The sequence below is a fragment of the Leucoraja erinacea genome, chromosome 9 (genome assembly GCF_028641065.1).
Source record: "Leucoraja erinacea ecotype New England chromosome 9, Leri_hhj_1, whole genome shotgun sequence".
NCBI lineage: Eukaryota > Metazoa > Chordata > Chondrichthyes > Rajiformes > Rajidae > Leucoraja > Leucoraja erinaceus.
In genome coordinates this window covers 17,836,236-17,863,094 of record NC_073385.1, presented here as the reverse complement: position 1 = coordinate 17,863,094, position 26,859 = coordinate 17,836,236, and the positions used below count along the sequence as shown (strand labels likewise).

The 26,859-nt window shown below is 48.6% G+C and overlaps 1 protein-coding gene across 1 annotated transcript in view; it reads left to right on the top strand.

Annotated features, from left to right (window-relative positions):
- The first annotated feature begins 616 nt into the window (after nucleotides 1-616).
- Nucleotides 617-26,859, top strand: part of ccdc88c (coiled-coil domain containing 88C) — a 181,108-nt gene continuing 154,865 nt past the window's right edge. Inside the window, exons 1-3 of the mRNA XM_055640219.1 lie at nucleotides 617-1,088; nucleotides 3,180-3,280; nucleotides 20,092-20,200. Coding sequence (XP_055496194.1) covers nucleotides 1,020-1,088; nucleotides 3,180-3,280; nucleotides 20,092-20,200 — 279 coding nt within the window. The 5' untranslated portion in view covers nucleotides 617-1,019. The remainder of the gene's footprint in view (nucleotides 1,089-3,179; nucleotides 3,281-20,091; nucleotides 20,201-26,859) is intronic.

Genomic DNA, 26,859 nt, shown 5'->3' with positions numbered 1-26,859 from the left:
GAGTGGTGAATCTCTGGAATTCTCTCCTGCAGAAGGTAGTTGAGGCCAGTTCATTGGCTATATTTAAGAGGGAGTTAGATGTGGCCCTTGTGGCTAAAGGGATCAGGGGGTATGGAGAGAAGGCAGGTACGGGATACTGAGTTGGATGATCAGCCATGATCATATTGAATGGCGGTGCACGCTCGAAGGGCCGAATGGCCTACTCCTGCACCTATTTTCTATGTTTCTATGTCTCTATGTAATCTGCCTTCCTGTTTTTGTCACCAAAGTGGATAACCTCACATTTATCCACATTAAACTGCATCTGCCCACTCCCCCAACCTGTCCAAGTCACGCTGCATTCTCATAGCATCCTCCTCACAGTTCACACTGCCACCCAGCTTGGTGTCATCATTCGTCACCTATTCCCTTCGCTCCATAGATGGTGCCTCCTCCGCCCGCTGAGTTTCTCCAGCATTTTTGTCCGCCTCTGACTTTGCCTGCAGTACAGGCAGCGGCCTGCAGGAGGAGCCTGTGTCCGTGTCTGTGCCGCCCGGAGAGCCCGCCCCCTGGCGGCGCGGGTTGTCAGTCAGGCGGGGGGGGGCCGCTCGTGGAGACTTTGAGCGGCGCTGGTTACAATGTTGCCGCCGCCGCTTTGTCCGCGATACTTTGTAGCCGTTTAGTAGCGGCTCGTGGAGACTTTGTTGCCGCTCGTGGAGACTTTGTAGCAGCCGCTTGGTAGCAGTTTGTAGCGGCTTGTGGAGACTTTGTTGCCGCTTGCTAGCAGTTTGCAGCAACTTGTAGTCGCGTCTCCGCTTTTCTCTCAGTCAACAGTCTCCGCGGCCACACCGGCCCCAGCCACCGCAAGGCAGCACAGGCGGCGCCGCCGCGTTGCCATGGCGCCGGGCCGGGCTGGCGGCTCCCGCTGAGGAGCGAGGAGAGAGGGAGGGAGAGAGATAGGGGGGAAGCTCCACTCTAGCGGCACCCAGGCCGGTTATGAAGCGCCCGGGCTCCCGGCTCCCGTGAGCGACTCGCTGCCGATGCTGAGCATGGACGTGACCGTGTCCGCGTTGCTGGGCCAGCTCCTGCACAGCCCGCTCGTCACCTGGGTGAGTGAGGGAGAGCGGTGGAGAGAGGCAGAGAGGGGGAGAGTGAGTGAGGGGGGGAGTGAGAGAGGGAGATGGGGACAGAATGAGGGGGATGGAGAGGGAATGAGAGGATGATGATGAGTGAGAGGAGAGGAGGAGAGAGTGAGAGGAGAGGGGGAGAGAGGGAGGGTGGAGTGAGGGAGAGGGAGTGAAGGAGAGTGAGGGAGGCAGGGTGAGTGAGTGAGGGATTGGGGGAGAGGGTGAGGTCCCATGTGAGGTTATGGTTAAACTGTATGAGGTGGGATGGAGGGGAGATGTGTGAATTGGGGGGTGGGGAGAGAGAGGGGTGTCTGTGACCGAGGGGGATAGATGAGAAGGGGAGTGTGGGAGGGGGGAGGGGGGTGGGGGGGCAGAGAGAGGATTGTCTCTGACCGAAGGGGATAGATGGGGGGGGGGGGGGGGGGGGGGGCACACTGCGTGGTTTGATTGTAATCATGTATAGCATTTTCATTGACTGGATAGCATGCAGCAAGAAAGCTCTCCACTGTACCTCGGTACACGTGACAATATACCAAAACTAAATTTGTCAGTTTGTGAGGAAGAGAGAGAGGCGGGATATGTCAGTGTGTGTGTGAGAGAGAGGGGTGGGGTGTGGGGGGTGAGTGAGGGAGAGGGGGGAATGTGTCAGTGTGTGTGTGGGGGGGAGAGCGAGAGAGAGTGGGGGGAGCGAGTGTGGTGTGGGGGGGGGGGGGGGGGGGTGTGTGGGGGGAGAGAGAGGGGGGATGTGTGTGGGGGGGGGGGGGGGGGGGGAGGGTGGTTAGTAGCAGAAGTGTCAGAATGTAAGAGAGGGGGGATGAGGAAGGGAGAGGGGGGTATGTGGGTGTGTGCGTGTGAGAGGGAGATGGGAGAATGTGTTGGTCAGTGTGAGGCGGGAGGGGGGGGGGGGGCCTGTGGGGGGATGGGGGTGGGAGAGAGGGTATGTCAGTGTGTGGGTGTGTGTGTGCTGCAGAGGAGGGTGTATCGAGGTGTGAGAGAGGTGGGGACTGGGTGAGTGTGGGGGGAGGGGGGGGTGCCGTTGTGGGGGAGGGGGAGCGGGGTGGGATATATCAGTGTGCAGGAGAGAGGGGCGTGGGGGATGGGTCAGTGAGGGACGGAGGGAGGGAGAGGGGACAAGTCAGTGTTTCTGTGGAGGGGAAGGGGGTGGTGGAGATATGTGGAGAATGTGTGTGTCAGTGTGTGTGATTGTATCAGTGTGTGGACGGGGTGGTTGTAACGTTATGTGTTGGTTGGGGGCTCTCTGGGTCTCTCACACTGGCTCCGTCACCGATAGTTAACTGTTGCAAATATTGGCTCCAGAGTGTGACATTCCCGGGGTTTGTTGCCAATTAGATCTATTTCTGGCTGTAACTTTGCAAAATGTGCTGGAATGAACTGCAGATGCCCGTTTATACAGAGGATAGACACAAAATGCCAGAGTAACTGGGCAGCCCGGTGGCATAGTGGTAGAGTTGCTACCTCACAGCGCCAGAGACCCGGGTTCGATCCTGACCGCGGGCGTGCTCTCTGTCCGTTCTCCCTGTGACCGCGTGGGTTTTCCCCGGGTGCTCCGGTTTCCTCCCACACTCCAAAGACGTGCAGGTTTGTAGGTGGTTTGGCTTTGGTAAAAATTGTAAATTGTCCCCAGTGCATGTAGGGTAGTGTTAGCGTGCGGGGATTGTTGGTCGGCATGGACTCGGTGGGCCAAAGGGCCTGGTTCCGCACTGTATCTCTAAACTAAACTCAGCAGGTCAGGCAGCATCTGTGGAGAAAGCTGCTCTGAAACGGGAGCGAATTTCCGACCATCTGGTCTCTCAGAGAGTTGTGAGTGTGTGGAATTCGCGGTGGAGGCTGCTCTGGATGCTTTCAAGAGAGAGCTAGATAGAACTCTTAGCGATAGCAGAGTCAGGGGATATGGGGAGAAGGCAGGAACGGGGTACTGATTGGGGATGATCAGCTATGATCACATTGAATGGCGGTGCTGGCTCAAAGGGCTAAATGGCCTACTCCTGCACCTGTTGTCTATTGTCACCGACTAACAGGTTTTAACTAAGTATTTCAATGATCCTCTTTCAGGTGAAGACCTTTGGGCCGCTGGGCGGGGCGAGCGATGAGAAGGGGCCAATGTACATGGATCTAGTCGATGGCGTGTTCCTGCACAAGGTCATGCTGCAGATGTGAGTCTCTCTCTTTCACTCTGAGTTCATTGTGTTAACGGCTGCTCGGCTTAATCCCCTGAAACCACATCCGCGTCGAGATCAGGTTTAAGCGTGAAAAATGTGTGCTGGGGGACGTAAGGAACTGCAGGTGTTGGTTAACAAAAAAAAGTGACAATGTGCTGGAGTTCACAAGGAACTGCAGGTGCCGGTTAACCAAAAAAAGTGACAAAGTGCTGGAGTTCACAAGGAACTGCAGGTGCCGGTTTACCAAAAAAAAGCGACAAAGTGCTGGAGTTCACTGGGAACTGCAGGTGCCGGATAACAAAAAAAGAGATTAAATGTTCAATGGCGATTTAGTTTCATTTTAGTTTTCGAGATACAGCGCGGAATCCGGCCCACTGAGTCAGCGCCGACCAGCGATTCCCATTACACTAGCACTATCTTACATACTAGGGACAATGAACAGAATCCTTTAGCTAAAGGGTGATGAATCTGTGGAATCCATTGCCACAGACGGCTGCAGAGGCCAAGTCAATGGGGCATTTTTACGGCAGAGATTGACAGATCAGTACGGGTGCCAGTGGCTAGGGGGGAAGAGAAAGTCAAGAGAGTTTTATTGTCATGTGTTCCAGACACGACAATGAAATTCGTGCTTGCTGCAGCACAACAGAATATGTAAACATAGTGCATAATATGAGAAGGGAGAGATTGATCAGCCATGATTGAATGGTGGATGAGCAGACGTGATGGGCCGAATGGCCTAATTTTGCTCCTACAGTAATGAGCAGTACACATGTTACTGTGGAGCCTCTGCTGCTGTTGACTGCCTGGGGACCTGTGCTAAAGAGTTTGGGGACATGTGGAGGAAGGAAATGCAGGTGCTGGTTAAAACAGAAGATAGACACAAAATTCTGGTGTAACTCAGAATGTCTGACCACGAAATGTCACCTATTCCTTTTCTCTGGAGATGCTGTCTGACCTGCTGAGTTACTCCAGCACTTTGTGTCTGTCTTCAGTTTGGGGACATTTTGTGTGTGGGATTCCCCAGTTGCCTGTGATGTGAGTTTCTGTCGACGAGGTTTTGAAGTTACTGGTCTGGCTCCAACTGATGAAACATATTTTAAGTTTGCACGCAAGCCACAATGCCACAAACGGCAGCATCTTGCGTTCTTGTTTAGGAAACGAGGAGTGCACTAGAGCAGTGTGCTCGATGGTCCTGGCACAGCCGGCAGAGCTGCTGCCTCACAGCGCCGGAGACCCGGGTTCCAACCTGACCTGGGGTGCTGTCTGTGTGGAGACATAGAAACATAGACAATGGGTGCAGGAGGAGGCCATTCGGCCCTTCAGACCAGCACCGCCATTCATTGTGATCATGGCTGATCGTCCCCAATCAATAACCCGCGCCCGCCTTCTCCCCATATCCCTTGACTGCACTAGCCCCTAGAGCTCTATCTAACTCTCTCTTAAATCCATCCAGTGACTTGGCCTCCACTGCCCTCTGTGGCAGGGAATTCCATAAATTCACATCTCTCTGGGTGAAAAAGTTTTTCCTCACCTCAGTCTTAAATGATCTCCCCTTTATTCTAAGACAGTGGCCCCTGGTTCTGGACTCGCCCAACATTGGGAACATTTTTCCTGCATCGAGCTTGTCCAGTCCTTTTATAATTTTATATGTTTCTATAAGATATCCCCTCATCCTTCTAAACTCCAGTGAATACAAGCCCAGTCTTTTCAATCTTTCCTCATATGACAGTCCCGCCATCCCAGGGATCAATCTCGTGAACCTACGCTTCACAGCCTCAATCACAAGGATGTCCTTCCTCAAATTAGGAGACCAAAACTACTCAATACTCCAGATGTGATCTTACCAGAGCCCTATACAACTGCAGAAGAACTGGAGTTTGCACCTTCTCCCTGTGACCGTGTGGGTTTTCTCTGAGTTCCCCGGTTTCATACAAGTCATAGAGTGATGCAGTGGGGAAACAGGCCCTTCGGCCCAACTTGCCCACACCAGCCAACATGTCCCATCTACCCTAGTCCTACCTGCCTGTGTTTGGTCCATATCCCTCCAAACCTGTCCTATACATGTACTTATCTAACTGTTGCTTAAATGTTGGGATAGTCACAGCCTCAACTGCCTCCTCTGGCAGCTTGTTCCATACACCCAATTGTGTGAAAAAGTTGCTCCTCAGATTCCTATTAAATCTTTTCCCCTTCACCTTGAACCAGGAGTGGGCAACCTTGTCCTTCATAGGGGCCAGGACCCACACCTGTGAGCGGATGGCGGGCCTCATCTATCAGCATAGTGTGACACTTGATGTTGTTTTTCGCATTAGTTTTCACGTGTTTTTCCATTAGTTTTCTGCAGTTCCCAGATCAGCTCACCTGCCCCGGGACTGGCTGTAGTGCCTAGGTCACGAAAAAAAACCGCCCGCGAGCCAGATGATTTGGAGTTACGGGCCGGATCTGGCCCATGGGCAGTAGACAATAGACAATAGGTGCAGGAGTAGGCCATTTGGCTCTTTGAGCCAACACCACCATTCAATGTGATCATGGCTGATCATCCCCAATCAGTACCCCGTTCCTGCCTTCTCCCCATATCCCCTGACTCCGTTATCTTTAAGAGCCTTATCTGGCTCTCTCTTGAAGGCATCCAGAGAACCCACCTCCACCGCCCTCTGAGGCAGTGAATTCCACAGACTCACCACTCTCTGTGAGAAAAAGTGTTATCTCGTCTCCGTTCTGAATGGCTTACTCCCTTATTCTTAAACTGTGACCCCTGGTTCTGGACTCCCCCAACATCGGGAACATGTCTCCTGCCTCTAGCGTGTCCAAACCCCTTAACAATCTTATATGTTTCAATGAGGTCCGATCTCATTCTTCTAAACTGTAGGTTGCCGACCCCTGCCTTAAACCTGTGTCTTCTCACATCCCAAAGACGTCCCGGTTTCTAGCTTAATTGGCTTCTGTAAATTGCCCCTAGTGTGCAGGGAGTGGGTGAGAAAGTGGTATAACATAGAACTAGTGTGAATGTGTGGTTGGCATGGAGTCGATGGGCCGAAGGGCCTGTTCCCAGGTTGTATCTTGAATCAATAAAACTCATTGGAACCACTATGCACCCGGCACTGGAAGGAATTGGTTTTGACCCGTTGCCCATGACAGGGCAGCATGGTGGCACAACGATAGTGCTGCTGCCTCATTGTGCCAGAGACCCGGGTTCCATCCTGACCTCGTGTGTTGTCTCTATACAGAGTTTTCATGTTCTCCCTGTGACTGCGTGAGTTTCCTCCAGGTGCTCCGGCTTCCTCCCACATCTCTTAAAGACATGTAGGATTGTCGGTTAATTGGCTTCTGTAAATTGTCCCTAGTGGACAGGATAGTTCTGGTGTACGCGGTAATCGCTGGTTGGTGCGGACTCGGTGGGCCGAAGGGCCTGTTTCCGTCTTTACAAACGCCGTACAGACAGCACCCGTAGTCAGAATTGAACGCGGGTCTCTGGCGCGGTGAGGCAGCAGCTCTACCCGCTGCGCCACTGTGAAAGGGATATCAGAAGAATGGAGATGAGGAGGAATTTCTTTAGTCAGAGGGCGGTGAGTCTATGGAATTCATTGCCACAGGCGGCTGTGGAGGCCATCAATGGGTAGTTTTAAAGCGGAGATTGATGGGTTCACGGTTAGTATGGGCATCAAAGGTTATGGGGAGAAGGCAGGAAAATGGGGTTGAGAGGGAAAAATAGATCAGCCATGAATAAATGGCGGAGTGGACTTCAACGATACTTTATTGTCACTACCCAGGGACAGTGAAATGTTGATGGGCCGAATGGCCTAATTCTTCTTCTATGTCCTACAGTCTTGTATTCACCTGAGACATGAAATTGGTTCTCTCCCTCGAGATACTGCTAGGCCTTGTAGCTATTTTGAGCATTTCCTGTTCTTATTGCAAGTATTACTTTGCGTGTGTCAACGTCAGCTGTTGGCACACGTGTAGCATGGACAGTTTTTGGCTTGTTTAAAGATGTAATGTGCACCCCAGGTGACCAGGAAGAGATCCGCTCAGATTTATGTCCTTGGTCCCACCACATTTCCTAGTGCCTGTCTACAAATTGGGAGGTCATCGAGTCATCCAGCGTTCCATATACACGCCACCCTTTGTATACAAAAGTTACCCTTCTGGTTTCTATTAAGTCTTTCCCCCCCCCCCCCCCCCCCCCCCCCCCCCCCCCCCCCCCCCCCCCCCCATGCCCCCCCCCCTACTCTGGGCAAAAGTCTTGTTCATTTACCTGATCTATTCCTCTCGCAATTTTATGCGCCTCTATAAAATCACCCCTCACCCTCCTGCGCTCCAAGTCCCAACCTGTTCAACCTCTCCCTGGATGCTCAGGCCCTCGAGACTGGCTGCAACCTCGTAAATCTTCTCGGCACCCTTTCCAGCTTGACAATATCTTTCCTGTAACATCAGGTGCCCAAAATCTTGAATGGTAACGTTGGCAGCTCTGGATGGGGGTGGCCCGGAAGGAAACTTTATTTTGACTAGGGTTAGGTAAATCATTGAGGGGTCTATTCGGAGTTAGCGGATATGGGGAGAAGGCAGGAACGGGGTACTGATTGGGGATGATCAGCCATGATCACATTGAATAGCTGGCTCGAATGGCCGACTCCTGCACCTATTGTCTATTGACAATGGATGACAGGGTCCCAGCAAGGACTCGGACAGTGGATATAATTGGACAGAGATTTGAATGGCCTGTTGGCCTCCGTAGCTCAGATTGATCTTCTTCTTGTGTATGGACACGTTTGTTTGTTCTGTTTGAAATTATGTGATTGTGCACGCCTGGTTGAAACGGGGCGGACCACGTGAACGTTGCAATCCCCCAAGATCGATCAACGTAATCCATTCAGAGATACAGCATGGAAACGGGTCCTTCAGCCCACCGAGTCCACACCGACCATCGATCATCCGTTCACACTAGTTCTAAGTTATCCCACTTACACACTAGGGGACAATTTACAGAGCGCCAATTAACCTGCAAACCCGCACGTCTTTGGGACGTGGGAGGAAACCAGAGCACGAGGTCACAGGGAGAACGTACACATGCACAAGCACACAAACGCACTCACACACACAAGCACACAAACGCAGTCACACATGCACACACACAATTGCATGCACACACATACACAGTCACATGTCCATGCACATACACACGCACGCACATACATACACACGCACATACGCACACACACACATACACACACACACACACACACACACACACACACACACACACACACACACACACACACACATACACACACACACACACACACACACACACACACACACACACACACACACACATACACAATCACACAATCAGCTCCTGAGGTCAGGATTGAACCAGGGATCGCTGGCGTTGTGAGGCAGCGACTCATCCAGTTGTGCCACCGTGTCTCCACAGAGCACCTCAAGCTAAGCTGATCCAGATGGGAAATTTCACAGTGAGTTACTGGGAAAATGAAGCGTGAGAATGTGTGGTGTAAGTGGAGTGAAATGTTTGACTGATTTATTCACGATGGGACGGTGGTTGTCTTCTCCCGGCTGTGTGTGAGGGCCATGGTTTGCCACGTGGAATAGTTTAGTTCAGTTCAGTTCGACAGACACAAAGTGTGTAGTGAAATACTGCAGATGCTGGTTTACACCAAAGAAAGAGATAACGTGCTGGAGTAACTCGGCGGGTCAGGCAGCATCTCTGGAGAAAAGGAATGTGTGACGTTTCAGGACAATAGACAATAGGTGCAGGAGTAGGCCATTCGGCCCTTCGACCCAGCACCGCCATTCAATGTGATCATGGCTGATCATCCACAATCAGTACCCCATTCCTGCCTTCTCCTCATATCCCCTGACTCCGCTATTTTTAAGAGCCCTATCTAGCTCTCTTTTGAAAGCATCCAGAGAACCTGCCTCCACCGCCCTCTGAGGCAGAGAATTCCACAGACTCACCACTCTCTGTGAGAAGAAGTGTTTTCTCGTCTCCATTCTAAATGGCTTACTCCTTATTCTTAAACTGTGGCCCCTGGTTCTGGACTCCCCCAACATCGGGAACAAGTTTCCTGCCTCCAGCGTGTCCAAGCCCTTAACAATCTTATATGTTTCAATAAGATAACCTCTCATCCTTCTAAACTCCAGAGTGTACAAGCCCAGCTGCTCCATTCTCTCAGCATAAGACAGTCCCGCCATCCCGGGAATTAACCTTGGAAACCTACGCTGCACTCCCTCAATAGCAAGAATGCCCTTTCCTCAAATTAGGGTACCAAAACTGCACACAATACTCCAGGTGTAGTCTCACTAGGGCTCTGTACAACTGCAGAAGGACGTCTTTGCTCCTATATTCAAACCCTCTTGTTATAAAGGCCAACATGCCATTCGCTTTCTTCACCGCCTGCTGTACCTGCATGCTTACTTTCATAGACTGATGTACAAGGACCCCCAGATCCTGTTGTACTTCCTCTTTTCCCAATTTGACGCCATTTAGATAGTAATCTGCCTTCCTGTTTTTGCTACCAAAGTGGATAACCTCACATTTATCCGCATTAAACTTCATCTGCCATGCATCTGCCCACTCCCCCACTGTCACCCTGCATTCTCATAGCATCCTCCTCACAGTTCACACTGCCATCCAGCTTTGTGTCATCTGCAAATTTGCTAATGTTACTTTGAATCCCTTCATCCAAATTATTGATGTATATTGTAAATAGCTGAGATCCCAGCACCGAGCCTTGCAGTACCCCACTAGTCACTGCCTGCCATTCTGCCTGCTAAACTCCAAAGACATGCAGGTTTGTAGGTTTAATTGGCTTGGTGTATGTGTAAAATTGTTGCTGGTGTGTGTAGCATAGTGCTAATGTGCGGGGATTGCTGGGCAGCGCGGACTCAGTGGGCCGAAGGGCCTGTTTCTGTGCTGTATCTCTTTAACACTAAAACTGAACTAAGCTGATGGAATAGTTTGTAAGTGCTGTGACCCAGGTGCAGTTTGAAATATTTAGCAAAGTAAATATTTCGCAGTTCCTCTTTATATCCCGGGTTGACCCCAGAGTTGACCCTGAACTTTCACCGCAGGTCTGGAGGAAGATGCATTGTGTTGTCTGCATTTGCGGTGGGTTTATCTGCTGGAATCGGAGCTGTAGCTAATGCAGGGGAGAAGCACAAAGAGTTCCTTGTCTGGTATTCGGGGACATAGCCCAGTTTCTCAGCGACTGATTAGCAATTAATTGAATTGTCGAGAGAATTGATGGCTGTTCCATGTTGACGTGACATTTGGGCTACCCATTATAGACGGCCTTGAGGATCAGTTATCAGACGGGCAGCATGGTGGCGCAGAGGTACATGTTCATAAGGTCGTAAAGGATAGGAGCAGAATTAGGCCATTCTACACTATTCAATCATGGCCGATCTATATCTCACACCTAACCCCATTCTTCCGCCTTCTCCCCATAACCTCTGACACCCGTACTAATCAAGAATCTTTATAGGGGCAGAAATAGGCCATTCGGCCCATCAAAATACACGCCTCCAGATTCAGGGACAGTTTCTTCCCAGCTGTTATCAGGCAACTGAACCATCCTCTCACCAACCGGAGCGCAGTGCTGAACTACTATCTACCTCATTGGTGACCTTCGGACTATCCTTGATCGCTTTGCTGACTTTACCTTGCACTAAACGTTACTCCCTTATCTTGTATCTGTACACTGTGGGCGGCTCAATTATAATCATGTATTGTCTTTCCGCTGACTGGTTAGCACGCAATAAAAAGCTTTTCACTGTACCTCGGTACACGTGACAATAAACTAAACTCAACTAAAGTCTACTCTGCCATTCAATTATGGCTGATCCATCTCTCCCTCCCAACCCCATTCTCCCGCCTTCTCCCCATAACCCCCGACACCCGTACCAATCAAGAATCTCATCTCTGCCGTAAAAAATATATCCATTGACTTGGTCTCCGCAGCCGTCTATAACAATGTATTCACCCGACCTATTCCCCTAATGATCTTATACACCTCTATAAGATCACCCTTCACCCTCCTGCACGTCAAGGAATAGAGCCCTGGACTGCCCACCCTCTCCCTTGCTTGTGCCCACTAGGATACTGCAGATGGACACAAAGTCCTGGAGTTATGACAGGAAACAATAGAACTTTATTTATCCCAGGAGGGAAATTGATCTGCCGACAGTCATAAAACACAAAATACATGAAACATGAAATTAAAGTGACGAGTGGAAAGGATTAGGGGGGGTGCAAAGATTGGGAGGGGGAGTCAGTCTCAGTCTACCCCACGACAGAAGGGGGAGGAGTTGTGCAGTTTGATAGCCACAGGGAAGAATGATCTCCTGCGGCGTTCTGTGCTGCATCTTGGTGGAACCAGTCTGTTGCTGAAGGTGCTCCTCAGGTTGACCAGTGTGTCACGGAGGGGGTGAGCCGTATTGTCCAGGATGCTCCGCAGTTTGAGGAGCATCTTCCCCTCCAAGACCATCCTCCCATGAATCCAACTCTGCCCCCAGGATGGAGCCGGCCTTCCTGATGGTCGACAAAAATGCCGGAGAAACTCAGCGGATGAGACGGCATCTAGAGAGCGAAGGAATAGGTGACGTTTCGGGTCGAGACCCTTCTTCAAACCTGAAACATCGCCTATTCCTTCGCTCCACAGGCGCTGCTCCAGGACTTTTGTCTACCTTGGATTGTTCTAGCACATGCAGTTATTTCTTAATCACACAGCCTTCCTGACGAGGTTGTTAATCCTAACTCAGTGGGACAGGCAGCATCTCTGGAGAACATACAAGTCTGAACCCAGCTCTTCCTGGGTTTGGGGGGAAAAAAACAATCCAAGTCTGTTCAACCTTTGCAGAAAGGAACTGCAGATGCTGGTTTAAACCAAAGACAGACACAAAGTACTGGAGTAACTCTGGTCTGACGACCCAAAACGTCACCATTCCTTTTCTCCAGAGATGCTGCCTGACCTGCTGAGTTACTCCAGCACTTTGTGTCTATCTTTGGTGTAAACCAGCATGTGCAGTTCCTTCCTACACTGCACATGTCCACTGTTATAGCAAGAGGCAAAGTTCAAGGCTACTTTGTTCAGCCTTGCCAATTTGATATCGAAGGTAGGCACAAAATGCTGGAGGAACTCAGCAGGTGAGGTAGCATCTATAGGGAGAAGGAATGGGCGACCCACCTTCAGACCCGAAACGTCACCCATTTCTTCTCTCCATAGACGCTGCCTCGCCCGCTTAGTTACTCCAGCATTTTGTGTCTACCTTTGATTTTGTCCAGCATCTGCAGTTATTTCTCACGTTGATTTGATATCGCTGGGCACTGAATTCCGTTTTCTGTTTCAAAGTCCAAAAACACGATTGATTGATTTATTGATCGTGTACATGAGATGGGACTACATGGTGATGTTGACGTAACATTTCTTGCTCTGCAATGAATTTGAACCTCAGAAATGAATGGTTAGAGGGACTGCCCTGTCTTCCTCTCTTCAATGAAAGTAAAGCATTCATTGAAGACACAGACAGACTTACAACCCAGCGGTATGAATATTGATTTCTCAAACTTCTAGTAACCCTTGCCTTCCCTCTCTCTCAGTCCCTCCGCCATCCTAGTTCTCAGATTAGTTCCACTGTCCTCCTGATTGCATATTGCTGATGGTACGCCTCGTCCCCATAGCCAACAATGATCCATTCTATAATTTCCTTGAGCTTCATCCCCCTTGATCTGCTGTTTTCACACCAAGAGTCAAGAGAGTTTTATTGTCATGTGTCCCAGATAGGACAATGAAATTCTTGCTTGCTGCAGCACAACAGAATATGGAAACATAATACAGAACAGCAGATAAAAGTTCAGTGTGTCTATATACCATAGACCATATACATACACAATAAATAAACATAAACAAATAGGCTGTTATAGTTCAGAGTTTGTTTGATGTTGTGTTTAATAGCCTGATGGCTGCAGGGAAGAAGCTGTTCCTGAACCTGGATGTTGCAGATTTCAAGCTCCTGTACCTTCTTCCTGATGGTAGCGGGGAGATGAGTGTGTGGCCAGGATGGTGTGGGTCCTTGATGATGCTGGCAGCCTTTTTGAGGCAGCGACTGCGATAGATCCCCTCGATGGTGGGGAGGTCAGAGCCGCTGATGGACTGGGCAGTGGTCACGATTTTCTGCATTCTTTTCCGCTCCTGGACGCTCAAGTTGCCGAACCAAGCCACGATGCAACCGGTCAGCATGCTCTCTACTGTGCACCTGTAGAAGTTCAAGAGAGTCCTCCTTGACATACCGACTCTCCGTAATCTTCTCAAGAAGTAGAGGCTTTCTAGTTCTAGTAACCCTTGCCTTCCCTCTCTCTCAGTCCCTCCTCCATCCTAGTTCTAGATGTGCCTTCTTTATGATTGCATCAGTGATCTGGGACCAAGAAAGATCTTCGGAAATATGCACGCCCAGGAATTTGAAGTTCTTGACCCTTTCCACCATGATATAAATGGGATTGTGGGTTCCATATCTCTAGACTCCCTCTCCCCTGCCTCTCAGTCTGAAGAAGGTCTTGACCCGGAATGTCACCCATTCCTTCTCTCCAGAGATGCTGCTCAAAGATCCTATAGCGGAGCAAGATGGACCACTCCAGCTAAATGCAATGGGCTGACGTGTAGTACGCAACGGAACGTAACGTGGGCCTTTTTTTCATCCATTTCAGTAACCGGACCCGACCCGACCCGACTCGCAGTGTAATCAACGTTGCGGGGGAACAGTTTGTGTTAATAAATTATAATTCTGAAAATGAGGAGAAGATTTTTCCCAAATAACTTTTATTTTTACGAGGATGTTTCCGTAACCGGCTTCCGTCTCCGCACTAGTATCCTATGGGATCTTTGGTGCGGAGACGGAAGCCGGTTACGGAAATGGGGCCGAAAATTACCCGTGAATCTGCCCATGACCTTACTACGTCTTTTTCGTCGAGTGATCTATCTTGCTCGCTATAGGATCTTTGATGCTGTTTGTCCCGCTGAGTTACTCCAGCATTTTTGTGTAAATCTTCATTAAAAGCGTTGGGTAGCTCCACTGCAGTTGTTTAAACCATGTACAGGTCCACCACCGATTATTCCAGCATTTTTGGTTCCAGAACCCACAAAGTCAGCCGTGGAAGTCAACTATGGGAACGATCTATCTTTGGTACAAACCAACATCTGCAGTTCTTTGTGTAGAAAGGAACTGCAGATGCTGGTTTACACCAAAGATAGACACAAAATGCTGGAGTAATTCAGACGGGACAGGCAGCATCTCTGGAGAGAAGGAATGGGTAATGTCTCGGGTCGAGACCCTTCTCCAGCCTGAGAGTCGGGATGGGGAGAATAGAGATATGGAAGGGTACAAAGAACATGTAAGGTGTGAAAACTACAGATCACCGCAGACGATAATCAAAGAAATGTACAAACGTTAATTGTTGGTTGAGGGGAAGGTGACAAGGAGTAAAATCAGTAGCCGGTGAATGCAACATCTCCAAGTTTGCGGATGACGCAAAGCTGGGGGGCAGTGTTAGCTATGAGGCTGCAAGGTGACTTGGATAGGCTGGGTGAGTGGGCAAATGCATGGCAGATGTGGTATAATGTGGATAAATGTGAGGTTATCCACATTGGTGGCAAGAACAGGAAAGTAGACTACTTTCTGAATGGTGGCCGATTAGGAAAAGGGGAGATGCAACGGGATCTGGGTGTCATGGTACACCAGTCATTGAAAGGTAGGCATGCAGGTGCAGCAGGCAGTGAAGAAAGCGAATGGTATGTTAGCATTCATAGCAATAGGATTTGAGCATAGGAGCAGGGAGGTTCTGCTGCAGTTGTACAGGGCCTTGGTGAGACCACACCTGGAGTATTGCGTACAGTTTTGGTCTCCTAATCTGAGGAAATACATTCTTGCCACAGAGGGGGTACAGAGAAGGTTCACTAGACTGATTCCTGGGATGGCAGGACTTTCATATGAAGAAAGACTGGATAGACTCGGCTTGTACTCGCTAGAATTTAGAAGATTGAGGGGGGGGATCTTATAGAAACTTACAAAATTCTTAAGGGGTTGGACAGGCTAGATGCAGGAAGATTGTTCCCGATGTTGGGGAAGTCCAGAACAAGGGGTCACAGTTTAAGGATAAGGGGGAAGTCTTTTAGGACCGAGATGAGAAAAAATAATTTCACACAGAGAGTGGTTAATCTCTGGAATTCTCTGCCACAGAAAGTAGTTCAGACCAGTTCATTGGCTATATTTAAGAGGGAGTTAGATGTGGCCCTTGTGGCTAAAGGGATCAGGGGGTATGGAGAGAAGGCAGGTACAGGATACTGAGTTGGATGATCAGCCATGATCATATTGAATGGCGGTGCTGGCTCGAAGGGCCGAATGGCCTACTCCTGCACCTATTTTCTATGTTTCTATGTTTCTACGTAAAATGAATCAGGTGGACCGTGAAACTAGTCGGGAGAACTAGGGTGGGTGGAGGGATGGAGAGAGAGGGAAAGCAAGGGTGACTTGATGTTAGAGAAATCAATATCATACCGCTGGGTTGTAAGCTGCCCAAGCGAGGCCGGTTTAGACTAGATAAGAGACAAGATACAAGATACAAGATACATTTAATTGTCATTTGGACCCCTTGAGGTCCAAACGAAATGCCGTTTCTGCAGCCATACATTACAAACACATAGACCCAAGACACAACATAATTTACATAAACATCCATCACATCGCTGTGATGGAAGGCCAAATAAACTTATCTCTCCACTGCACTCTCCCCCCCCCGATGTCAGAGTCAAAGTCAAAGCCCCCGGCTGGCGATGGCGATTGTCCCGCGGCCATTAAAGCCACGCCGGGTGGTGCGAGGTCAGCAGGACAGGCAGCATCTCTGGAGAAAAAGATGTAGAAAAGAACTTCAGCTATGAGGTAGATAAAAATGCTGGAGAAACTCAGTGGGTGAGGCAGCATCTATGGAGTGAAGGAATAGGTGTGAGGTGTGAATAGCTGTGAGGTGCTGGTTTACATTGGAATTAGACATAAAATGCTGGAGCAACTCAGCAGTACAGGCAGCATCTCTGGAGCTGCAGATGCTGGTTTATGTAGAAACGTTTTCTCCAGAGATGCTGCTTGACCCTCTGAGTTACTCCAGCACTTTGTGTCTGTCCAGTTCCGTGTTGTATGAGTCACAGTCAGTTCATTGCCCCCTCTGATGTGGCAAAAATGAACCCGCCTGCGCAGTTCTTTGTTTCTTCATGTTCAGGGGACGTTTGGGGGTGGGGGGGGGGGGGGGGGGGGGGTGGGTTAAACCAGCAGTGAGCACCATGAAAGGAACGCTGGGACAATGGAGGCGTCTGTCGGAAGCTGGCCGCAGCGGAACAGTGCTCGCCCAGTCACTCTCTCTCTCTCTCTGGCTGCACCAGTGAGTGCTCTTGTATCCAGCTGTCCTCTCACGAACGCCAATGGCAGACCCTGTGTCCAACAATGTTTAGTTTAGTTTGGAGACACAGCGCGGAAACAGGCCCTTCGGCCCAGCGAGTCCGTGCCGACCAGCGACCCCCCCACATTAACACAATCCAACATATACTAAGGATAATTTACATTTATACCGAAGCCAATTAACCTATAAACCCTGCACGTCTTTGGAGTGTGGGAGGAAACCTAAGATCTCGGAGAAAACGCATGCAGGTCACGGGGAGAAGGAACAAACTCCGTACAGACAGCGCCCGTAGTCAGGATCGAACCCGGGTCTCTAGTGCTTAGCGCTGTAAAGCCACAACTCTACCGCGGCGCCACCCAATGTGATTCCACATGTACAAGCATTTGCCCAACTTTGTCACTGCAGTTCATTAATTAATGTCTACAGGGGAACTGCCCCGAGTACACTCACTGTCAACGTGGAGTTGTCACGGTGGCACAGCGACAGAGTTGCTGCCTCACAGCGCCAGAGACGCGAGTTCAATCCCGACCACGGGCGCGGACTGTACGGAGTTTGTACGTTCTCCCCGTGACCTGCGTGCGTTTTCTCTGAAATCCTCGGTTTCCTCCCACACTAAAGGCGCGCAGGTTTGTAGGTTAATTGGCTTGGTATTAGTGTATATTGCCCCTAGTGTGTGTGTGAGATGGTGTTAATGTGACAATGGACAATAGGTGCAGGAGTAGGCCATTCGACCCCTCGAGCAGCACCGCCATTCAATGTGATCATGGCTGATCATCCCCAATCAGTACCCCGTTCCTCCCTTCTCCCCATATCCCCTGACTCCGCTATCTTTAAGAGCCCTATCTAACTCTCCCTTGAAAGTATCCAGAGAACCGGCCTCCACCGCCCTCTGAGGCAGAGAATTCCACAGACTCACAACTCTCTGTGTGAAAAAGTGTTTCCTCGTCTCCGTTCTAAATGTGCAGGGATCGCAGGTCGGTATGGACTCGGTGGGCCGAAGGGCCTGTTCCCCGCTGTATCTCTAAATTCAACTAGACAACACGAGATGTGAATATCTTTTCACATGTGTAGGAAGGAGGTGAAGATGCTAGTCTGAAGATGGGTCTCAACACCAAACATCACCCATTCCTCCTATCCAGCGATGCTGCCTGTCCCTAGAGCATAGTGCTTTAATTGAACCCTTCACATAACTCAAAATGCTGGAGTAACTCAGCGGGACAGGCAGCATCTCTGGAGAGAAGGAATGGGTGAAGTTTCAGGTGAAGACCCTTCAGTCTGATTCAGACTTTATCTTGCACTAAACGTTATTCCCTTTATCATGTATTTGTACACTGTGGACGGCTTATTTGTAATCATGTGTTGTCTTTCCACTGAATGGATAGCACGCCACAAAAGCTTTTCACTGTACCTCAGTGCACTTGACAATAAACTGAACTCAACTCAATATGTACCGAGGTACAGTGAAAAGCTTTATCTGTTGCATGCTAACCAGTCAGCAGAAAGACTATACATGATTACAATCCAGCCGCCCACAGTGTATAGAATAACATTTAGTGCAAGATAAAAAATAAAGTCCTATTCAAGATAGTCAGAAGGTCTCCAATGAGGTAGATGGGAGGTCAGGACCTCTCTCCAGTGGTGATAGGATGTTTTAGTTCCCTGATAACATGCAGGCAGAGGAGATTAGTTTATCTTGGCCTCGTGTCCAGCACAGACTTTGAGGGCCGAAGTGCCTGTCCCTGTGTTGTACAGATAGAAACATGGAATATAAGAGCCGGTGTAGGCCATTCGGCCCTTCATACCAGCACCGCCATTCAAGATGATCATGGCTGATCATCTAAAATCAGTACCCCGTTCCTGCCTTCACCCCATATCCCTTGATTCCGTTAGCCCAAAGAGCTCTATTTAAACTCTCTCTTGAATACATCCAGAGAATTGGCCTCAACTGCCTTCTGTGGCAGAGAATTCCACAGATTCGCAACTCTCTGGGTGAAAATGCCTCATCCTTCCCGACGTATTGCCGGAGCAGCAGCAGCAGCAGCGCCTTGCCCGTGGCCCCGTCGGTTGGTCAGCAGCCCGGCCAGCTGTCCGACCTTCGGACCTTCGCTTACCGCCGAAAGTTGGCAACCCTAGTGTTGACATGTGGTGACTTTAAAGACAGATAAGCAAAGGGAACGTTTGAGTTCATGACTCCTGTACATTGACGCTCTGAGCGGTGCCGTATGATGCTGTTAGTTAATGAGTAACACAGTCACAAACAGTGGCCGAACTGTGTGGAAAGCCCAGCTTTGTTGTTCATGCGTTTTTGGAGCAAAATTAGATCATTCAGCCCATCACGTCTACTCCCACGACCACAACACATTATTACATTCACGAATATATGAATTTGCCCCAAACGTTGCCTATTTCCTTCGCTCCATAGATGCTGCCTCACCCGCTGAGTTTCTCCAGCGTTTTTGTGTACCTTCGATTTTCCAGCATCTGCAGTTCGTTCCTAAACATTACACTCAACACTCTTTCTTCACTATTAATCATTTACAAAGTTGCTGCTTGTTTGGGTTTGGAGTTTACTGGTTCTTTATTTTGATATATTCATAAGTGATAGGATCAGAATTAGGCCATTTGGCCCAATCAAGTCTACTCCACCATTCAATGATGGCTGATCTATCTTTCACACTCAACCCCCATTCTCTTGCTTTCTCCCCATAACCCCTGACACCTGTACTAATCAAGAACCTGCCAATCTTCGCCTTAGAATGAGGGCCCTTTCAGCCATCTGTGGCAATGAATTCCACAGACTAGAGGGCATAGCTTTAAAGATTAGAGGGCAATGTTTAAAGGAGAGGTGTGAAGCAAAAATATCAACTGATGGCCTCGACAGCCATCTGTGGAAGTGAATTCAACAGATTCACCACTTTATGTTCAGAACTGAGATTTAGAGTCAGAGAGTGATACAGTGTGGAAACAGGCCCTTCGGCCCAACTTGCTCACACCGGCCAACATGTCCCAGCTACACTAGTCCTACTTGCCCGCGCTTGGTCCATATCCCTCCAAACCTGTCCTATCCATGTACCTGTCTAACGGTTTCTTAACCGATGGGATAGTCCCAGCCTCAACTACCTCCTCTGGCAGCTTGTTCCATACACCCACCACCATCTGGGTGGAAAAAGTTACCCCTCTGATTCCTATTAAATCTATTCCCCTTCACCTTGCACCCATGTCCTCTGGTCCTCGATTCCCCTACTCTGGGCAAGAGACCCTGTGCATCTACCCGATCTATTCCTCGAGTGATTTTATACATGAAATATAATGGGTTTTTCTGTTCTTTTGTCCCCTCTTCTAGTGACCCAAGACCAACAAATCAGAGGGTGAACAAGCACGTCAATAATGATGTGAACTTGCGCGTTCAAAACCTGACTATATTAGTGAGGCACATAAAGAACTACTATCAGGTAAGTGGCTTCAACAGTTTCCGGCCTCTTGTGGTTTGATCTTTTGGAAAGGGTGTGACAGAATTAGAATCTCTCTCTGTGTTCATCAGGCCTCCCATCCCCCCCCCAACCATTTCCTCTTGTCTTGTGAGCTGTAGTTGTTTTTGGTCTTGATGTGTGTGTGTGTGTGTGTGTGTCTCTGTGTGTCTGTCTCTGTGTGTCTGTCTCTGTGTGTCTGTCTCTGTGTGTGTCTGTCTGTGTTTGCTGGTTATTTCTGATGGAGCCAGGTGATGACTTTTGAACAAACTTCACGTTTGTCATGTTTTAGTTAATTAAGTTATGACATCAGATGGAAACTGCATACCAAACCTAGTTGTATCTCTGTGCAATGACAATTAAATATATTATTATTATTATTATTATCATGTTATGTACCTGCCGAGTTGTGTAGTTCATGTCGACACAAATAAAGCTGGAGTAACTCAGCGGGACGGGCAGCATCTCTGGAGAGAAGGAATGGGTGACATTTTGGGTCAAGACCCTTCTTCCGAGTTCATGCAGAGCGGAAACGGAAACACGCCCTTCGGCGCTGACCAATGATCACCCGTTCACATTGGTTCTATGTTATCCCACACTATGACCACATGGGTTTGTAGGTTAATTGGCTTCTGTAAATTAACACTATCCTACACACTAGCGACAATTTTACAATTTACAGAAGCCAATTAACCTACAAATCCACGTGGTTATGGGGAGAAGGTACAATGTCCACATAAACGGACAGCACCCGTAGTCGGGATCAAAACGTGGCTGAAGAGGGAAATCAAGGATAGTGTTAAATCCAAGGAAGAGGCAAATAACTTGGCCAGAGGAAGCAGCAAACCGGAGAACTGGGAGAAATTTAGAACTCAACAGAGGGGGACAGTGGGGGGAAAAAAGAGCAAGAGAAAAAAGCTTGCGGGGAATATAAAAATTGACTTTAAAAAACTTCTTTAGATATGTAAAAAGGAAAAGATTAGCGAAGACTAGTGTAGGTCGCTTACAGTCAGAGACGGGTGAATTTATAATGGGGAAACAAGGAAACGGCAGAATAAATATGATTACTTTGAATTCTGTCTTCACTAAGGAAGACACAAACAATCTCCCAGAAATACTAGGGGACCGAGGATCTAGTGGGAGGGAGGAACTGAAGGGAATCCACATGGCCTTCATTGCGAGAGGATTTGAGTTTAGGAGCAAGGAGGTCCTACTGCAGTTGTACAGGGCCCTGGTGAGATTGCACCTGGAGTATTGCGTGCAATTTTGATCTCCTAATTTGAGGAAGGACATTATTGCTATTGAGGGAGTGCAGCATAGGTTCACCAGGTTAATTCCTGGGATGGCGGAACTGACATATGATGAAAGAATGGGTCGACTGGGCTTGTATTCACTGGAATTTAGGATGAGAGGCGATATTATAGAAATGTATAAAATTCTTAAAGGATTGGACGGGCTAGATGCAGGTAAAATGCTTCCAATGTTGGGGGAGTCCATAACCAGGAGGTTACAGTTTAAGAATAAGGGATAGGCCATTTAGGACTGAGATGAGACTGAGATTTTAGATGATCAGCCATGGCCTACTCCTGCATCTATTCTTCTATGTTTCTAACCCGGGTCTCTGTGGCTGTGAGGCAGCAACTCTACCACTGTGCCACCGTGCAGCCTGTAGGGTTGTAGAGCTTGCGCTTCATCTCGAAGAGACTTAGACATCATATATATGGACCAATGAACCTGGATGTAATAGATAGTCACACAGTATGGAAACAGACCCTTCACTCCATACCGACCAAAGTGTCCCATCTCCCCCGCTCCCACCTGCCTGCGTTTGGCCCATTATCTATCTAACTCTTTGATACCTCATTCCTTGTCTCCAGAGATGCTGCCTCCAGAGTTACTCCAGCATTTTGTGTTTATGTTTGGAAGAAATTACTTTCATTTCTAATAAGGCAGAGATGAATTACTTTCATCTCTGCCTCAAAGAGCGGATGGAGGCCGGTTCTCTGGATATTTTCAAGAGAGAGCTAGATAGGGCTCTTAAAAATAGCGGAGCCAGGGGATATGGGGAGTAGGCAGGACCGGGGTACTAATTGTGGATGATCAGCCATGATCACATTGAATGGTGGTGCTGGCTCGAAGGGCCGAATGGCCGACTCCTGCACCTATTGTCTATTGTCTGTAACCTCTAAATCTTTCCTATCCTTGTACCCGTCTTTTTAAATGCTGTTATAGTCCCTGTTTCAACCACCTCCTCTGGCAGCTCGTTCCATACACCCACCACCCTCTGTGTGGAAAAGGTTGTCCCTCGGGTTCCTATGAAACCTTTCCCCTCTCACCTTAAACCTATGTCCTCTTGATCTGGTTCTTGATTCTCCTACTCTGGGTAAAAGACTCTGCATCTATTCCACTCCGGATTTAACACTCTGTAAGATAACGCATCATCATCCTGCGCTCCATCAGGTTTGAGCCCCCTAAATGTCACCTACCCATGCCCTCCAGAGAATATACTGTTTCCTTTATCATTGTTAGTTTCTTGGATATCGTTGATTCATTTGTTCTATATCTCTCCGTATCGCCGTCTATATCTCTCGTTTCCCTCTCCCCTGACTCGACCTGAAACGTCACCTACTCCTTCTCTCCAGAGATGTTGTCTGAGCCAACATGAGTTACTCCAGCTTATTTGTGTCTACCTCCAGAGAGGCTGCCCGAGCGGCTGAGTTACTGCAGAGCACTCACTGTGTGTCCGAGTTTGTTGCCCGAGTTATGGGTTGGAAGTCACAAAGCCTCAGTGTTTAGTGTTGTCGCAGGCGGTGGGCTGATTTGCATTCTGGAAGTTTGCAATGAAGCCGACGAAAGCTGGTGTTTGCAGGAAGTTGCAGCTTCTGATTTGTTGGGTGACGGGTCGGATGCTTGGCCCAGTCCTCCCCCTGCACAGACCGTCGTACCCTCACTAGTGCGACAAGCTGGTGCAGCGGTAGAGTCGCTGCCTCACAGCGCCAGAGACCCGGGGTCCATCCTGACTACAGGTGCTGTCTGTACGGAGTTTGTACCTTCTCCCCGTGACCTGATTCAAGATTCAAGATTGTTTATTGTCATGTATCCCAGATAGGACAATGAAATTCTTGCTTTGCTTCAGCACAACAGAATTATAGAAGGCACAAATACAGAACAGATCAGTGTGTCCATATACCATTGTATAAATATATACACACATGAATAAATAAAACAGATAAAGTGCAAATAACAGATAATGATCTATTTACACTGTGAAATCGACAGATCGACAGAAGGATGGAGGGTTGGGTGTTTATGCGTGCTATTTTCGTGATATTTATTTTAGTTGTTTATCTTTTAATATTTTACCTTGTATGTATCGTTAGCTTTTAGAAATGTTTGAATGGTGCACTGACTGGCTGACATTTTTAAATTTCGTTGTACATGGTTCATGTTACAATGACAATAAAGAAACTATTCTATTCTATTCTATTCTAATGTTCAGAGTTTTGTTTGAGTTGTGTTTAATAGCCTGATGGCTGTGGGGAAGTCGCTATTCCTGAACCTGGACGTTGCAGTCTTCAGGCTCCTGTACCTTCTACCTGAAGGTAGCAGGGAGATGAGTGTGTGGCCAGGATGGTGTGGGTGCTTGATGATGCTGCCTGCCTTTTTGAGGCACTGACTGCGATAAATCCCCTCGATGGACCCGCGTGGGTTTTCTCCGAGATCTTCGGTTTCTTCCCACACTCCAAAGACGTGCAGGTTTTTAGGTTAATTGGCTTGGTGTAAAATGTAAAAAATGTCCCATTCGTGACCATACGGCACACTTGTACAAATTTGGGTACGAAACTTGAGCATTGGTTAGAAAGTAGAATTTGTTTGTTTACGTATGAGAACTTTGGACTGTAACATTGGTATGTTTTCAAGAGAGATTTAGATTTACCTCTCAGGGCTAAGGGAATCAAGGGATAGGCAATTGACAATAGGTGCAGGAGTAGGCCATACACCGCCATTCAATGTGATCATGGCTGATCAGTACCCCGTTCCTATTTTCTCCCCTATCACCTGACTCCGCTATCTTTAAGAGCCCTATCTAGCTCATATGGGGGAAAAAGCAGGAACAGGGTACTGATTGTGGGTGATCAGCCTTGATTAAATTGAATGGTGGTGCTGGCTCGAAGGGCCGAATGGCCTACTCCTGCACCTACTTCCTATGTTTCTATGTACGTGTAGGGCAGTGCTAGCGTGCGGGGATCGCTGGTCGGTGCGGACTCGGTGGGCCGAAGGACCTGTTTCCGTGCTGTATCTCTAAACTGTACTGAACTAATTGAGAATACAAATAAATCAGGCCAAGTGTAGTTTCTTGGCCAGTGCACAAGTACAGTAAGGCAGAGGTATAATGAAAATCTTGCCTGCAGCAGTTTCCACGCTGTATCTCTAAAATAAAAAAAACTCACTTGAAAATGGTCACGAAAAGCAGCTGGATCGTGAAACACCTCCCCCCACCCATAGCTCGACCGCTGAGCCACCGTGCTGCCCTTAATTGCTGAGGGATTTGTCAGCCCAGCACCATAGGTGGTTCACTCACTCAATGAGCACATACAAATGTCTGTCTGATTTAGAGTCACAGAATGATACAGTGTAGAAACAGGCCCTTCAGTCCAACTTGCCCACACCGGCCAACATGTCCCATCTACACTAACCCCACCTACCTGCGTTTGGCCCATAGCCCTCCAAACCCGTCTTATCCATGTACGTGTCTCACTCTTTCTTAAACATTGGGTTGTCCCAGCCACAACTATCTCCTCTGGCAGCTTGTTCCATACACCCACCACCCTTTGTGTGAAAAAGTTACCCCTCAGGTGCCTTTTCCCCTTCACCTTGAACCCATGTCCTCTGGTCCTCGATACCCCTACTCCGGGCAAGAGATGCAAGATACATTTATTTGTCACATGTGCCAGGTGGCACAGTGAAATGTGATCACCATACAGATATACAATAAAAATAAAGAACACAACACACGATAGAATTCAACATAAAACATCCCCACACAGCAGAATCAAAGTTTCCCACTGTGAGGGAAGGCACCAAAGTCAGTCTCTTCCTCCAATGTTCCCCAATGTTCACCCGTGATCGGGGCCTCCCCGAGCCCTCCGCAGTCGCCGCTACGGGCGGCCCGATGTACAGGCCTGCTCGCCGGGGTGATGTAAGTCCGATGTCGGGGCTGGGGGACATCCTCAGCGGGCTGGACAACAGAGTCTGCCACGGCACCCAAAGTCTGCAGAGAATTCCACAGACTCTGAGCATCTACCCGATCTATTCTTCTCATGATTCTATACACCTCTCTCAGATCACCCCTCATCCTCCTGCGTTCCAAGGAATAGAGTCCCAGCCTACTCAACCTCTCCCTGTAACTCAGTCCCTTGAGTCCTGGCAACTTTGCTGCAGCTTTGGGGATTGTCTATTGTCTAATAACACAATAGAAACAAAGAACGGCAGATCGACAATAGACAATAGGTGTAGTAGTAGTCCATTCGGCCCTTCAGGCCAGCACCGCCATTCAATGTGATCATGGTTGATTATCCATAATCAGTACCCCGTTCCTGCCTTCTCCGCTATCCCTAAGAGCTCTATCTCACTCTTTTGAATGCATCCAGTGAATCGGCTTCCACTGCCTTCTGAGGCAGAGAATTCAACAAATTCACAACTCTTTGGTGAAAAAGTTCTTCTTCGTCTCCGTTCTAAATGGCCTACCCTTTATTCTAAAGTGTGGCCTCTGGTTCTGGACTCCCCCAACATGGGGAACCTGTTTCCTACCTCTAGCGTGTCCAAACCCTTAATAACTGTATATGTTTCTGTAAGATATCCTCTCATCTTTCTAAATTCCAGAGTATACTAGCCCAGCTCCTCCATTCTCTCAAGATATGACAGTCCCGTCATCCTGGGAATTAACCTTGTAAACCTACGCTTCACTCCCTCAGTAGCAAGAATGTCCTTCCTCAAACTAGGGGACCAAAATTGCACACAATACTCCAGGTGTGGTCTCACCAGGGCCGGGTACAACTGCAGAAGGACCTGTTTGCTCCTATACTCAATTCCTCTCTTTATGAAGGCCAACATGCCATTAGCTTTCTTCACTGCCTGCTGTACCTGCATGCTTACTTTCAGTGATTGATATACTAGGACACCCAGGTCTCGTTGCACCTCCCCTTTTCCTAACCTGACACCATTCAGATAACAATCTGCCTTCCTGTTCTTGCCTCCAAAGTGGATAACCTTACATTTATCCACATTATAAATGTTGGTTAGTAAACAAAAGGACAGAAAGTACTGGAGTAATTCCTGCATCTGTACACTGCGAACGGCTTGATTGTAATCGTGTAATGTATTTGAGTTTTCCATCCTGGAAAAAATGTTCTGACTGTTTGCCTTATTTACCATATGATACAATAGAACTTTATTTATCCCAGGAGGGAAATTGTTCTGTCAACAGTCATAAGACACAAGATACATGAAACGTGAAATTAAAGTGACAATAGACAATAGGTGCAGGAGTAGGCCACCCGGCCCTTCGAGCCAGCACCGCCATGGTTGATCATCCCCAATCAGTATCCCGTTCCTGCCTTCTCCCCATATCCCCCGACTCCGCT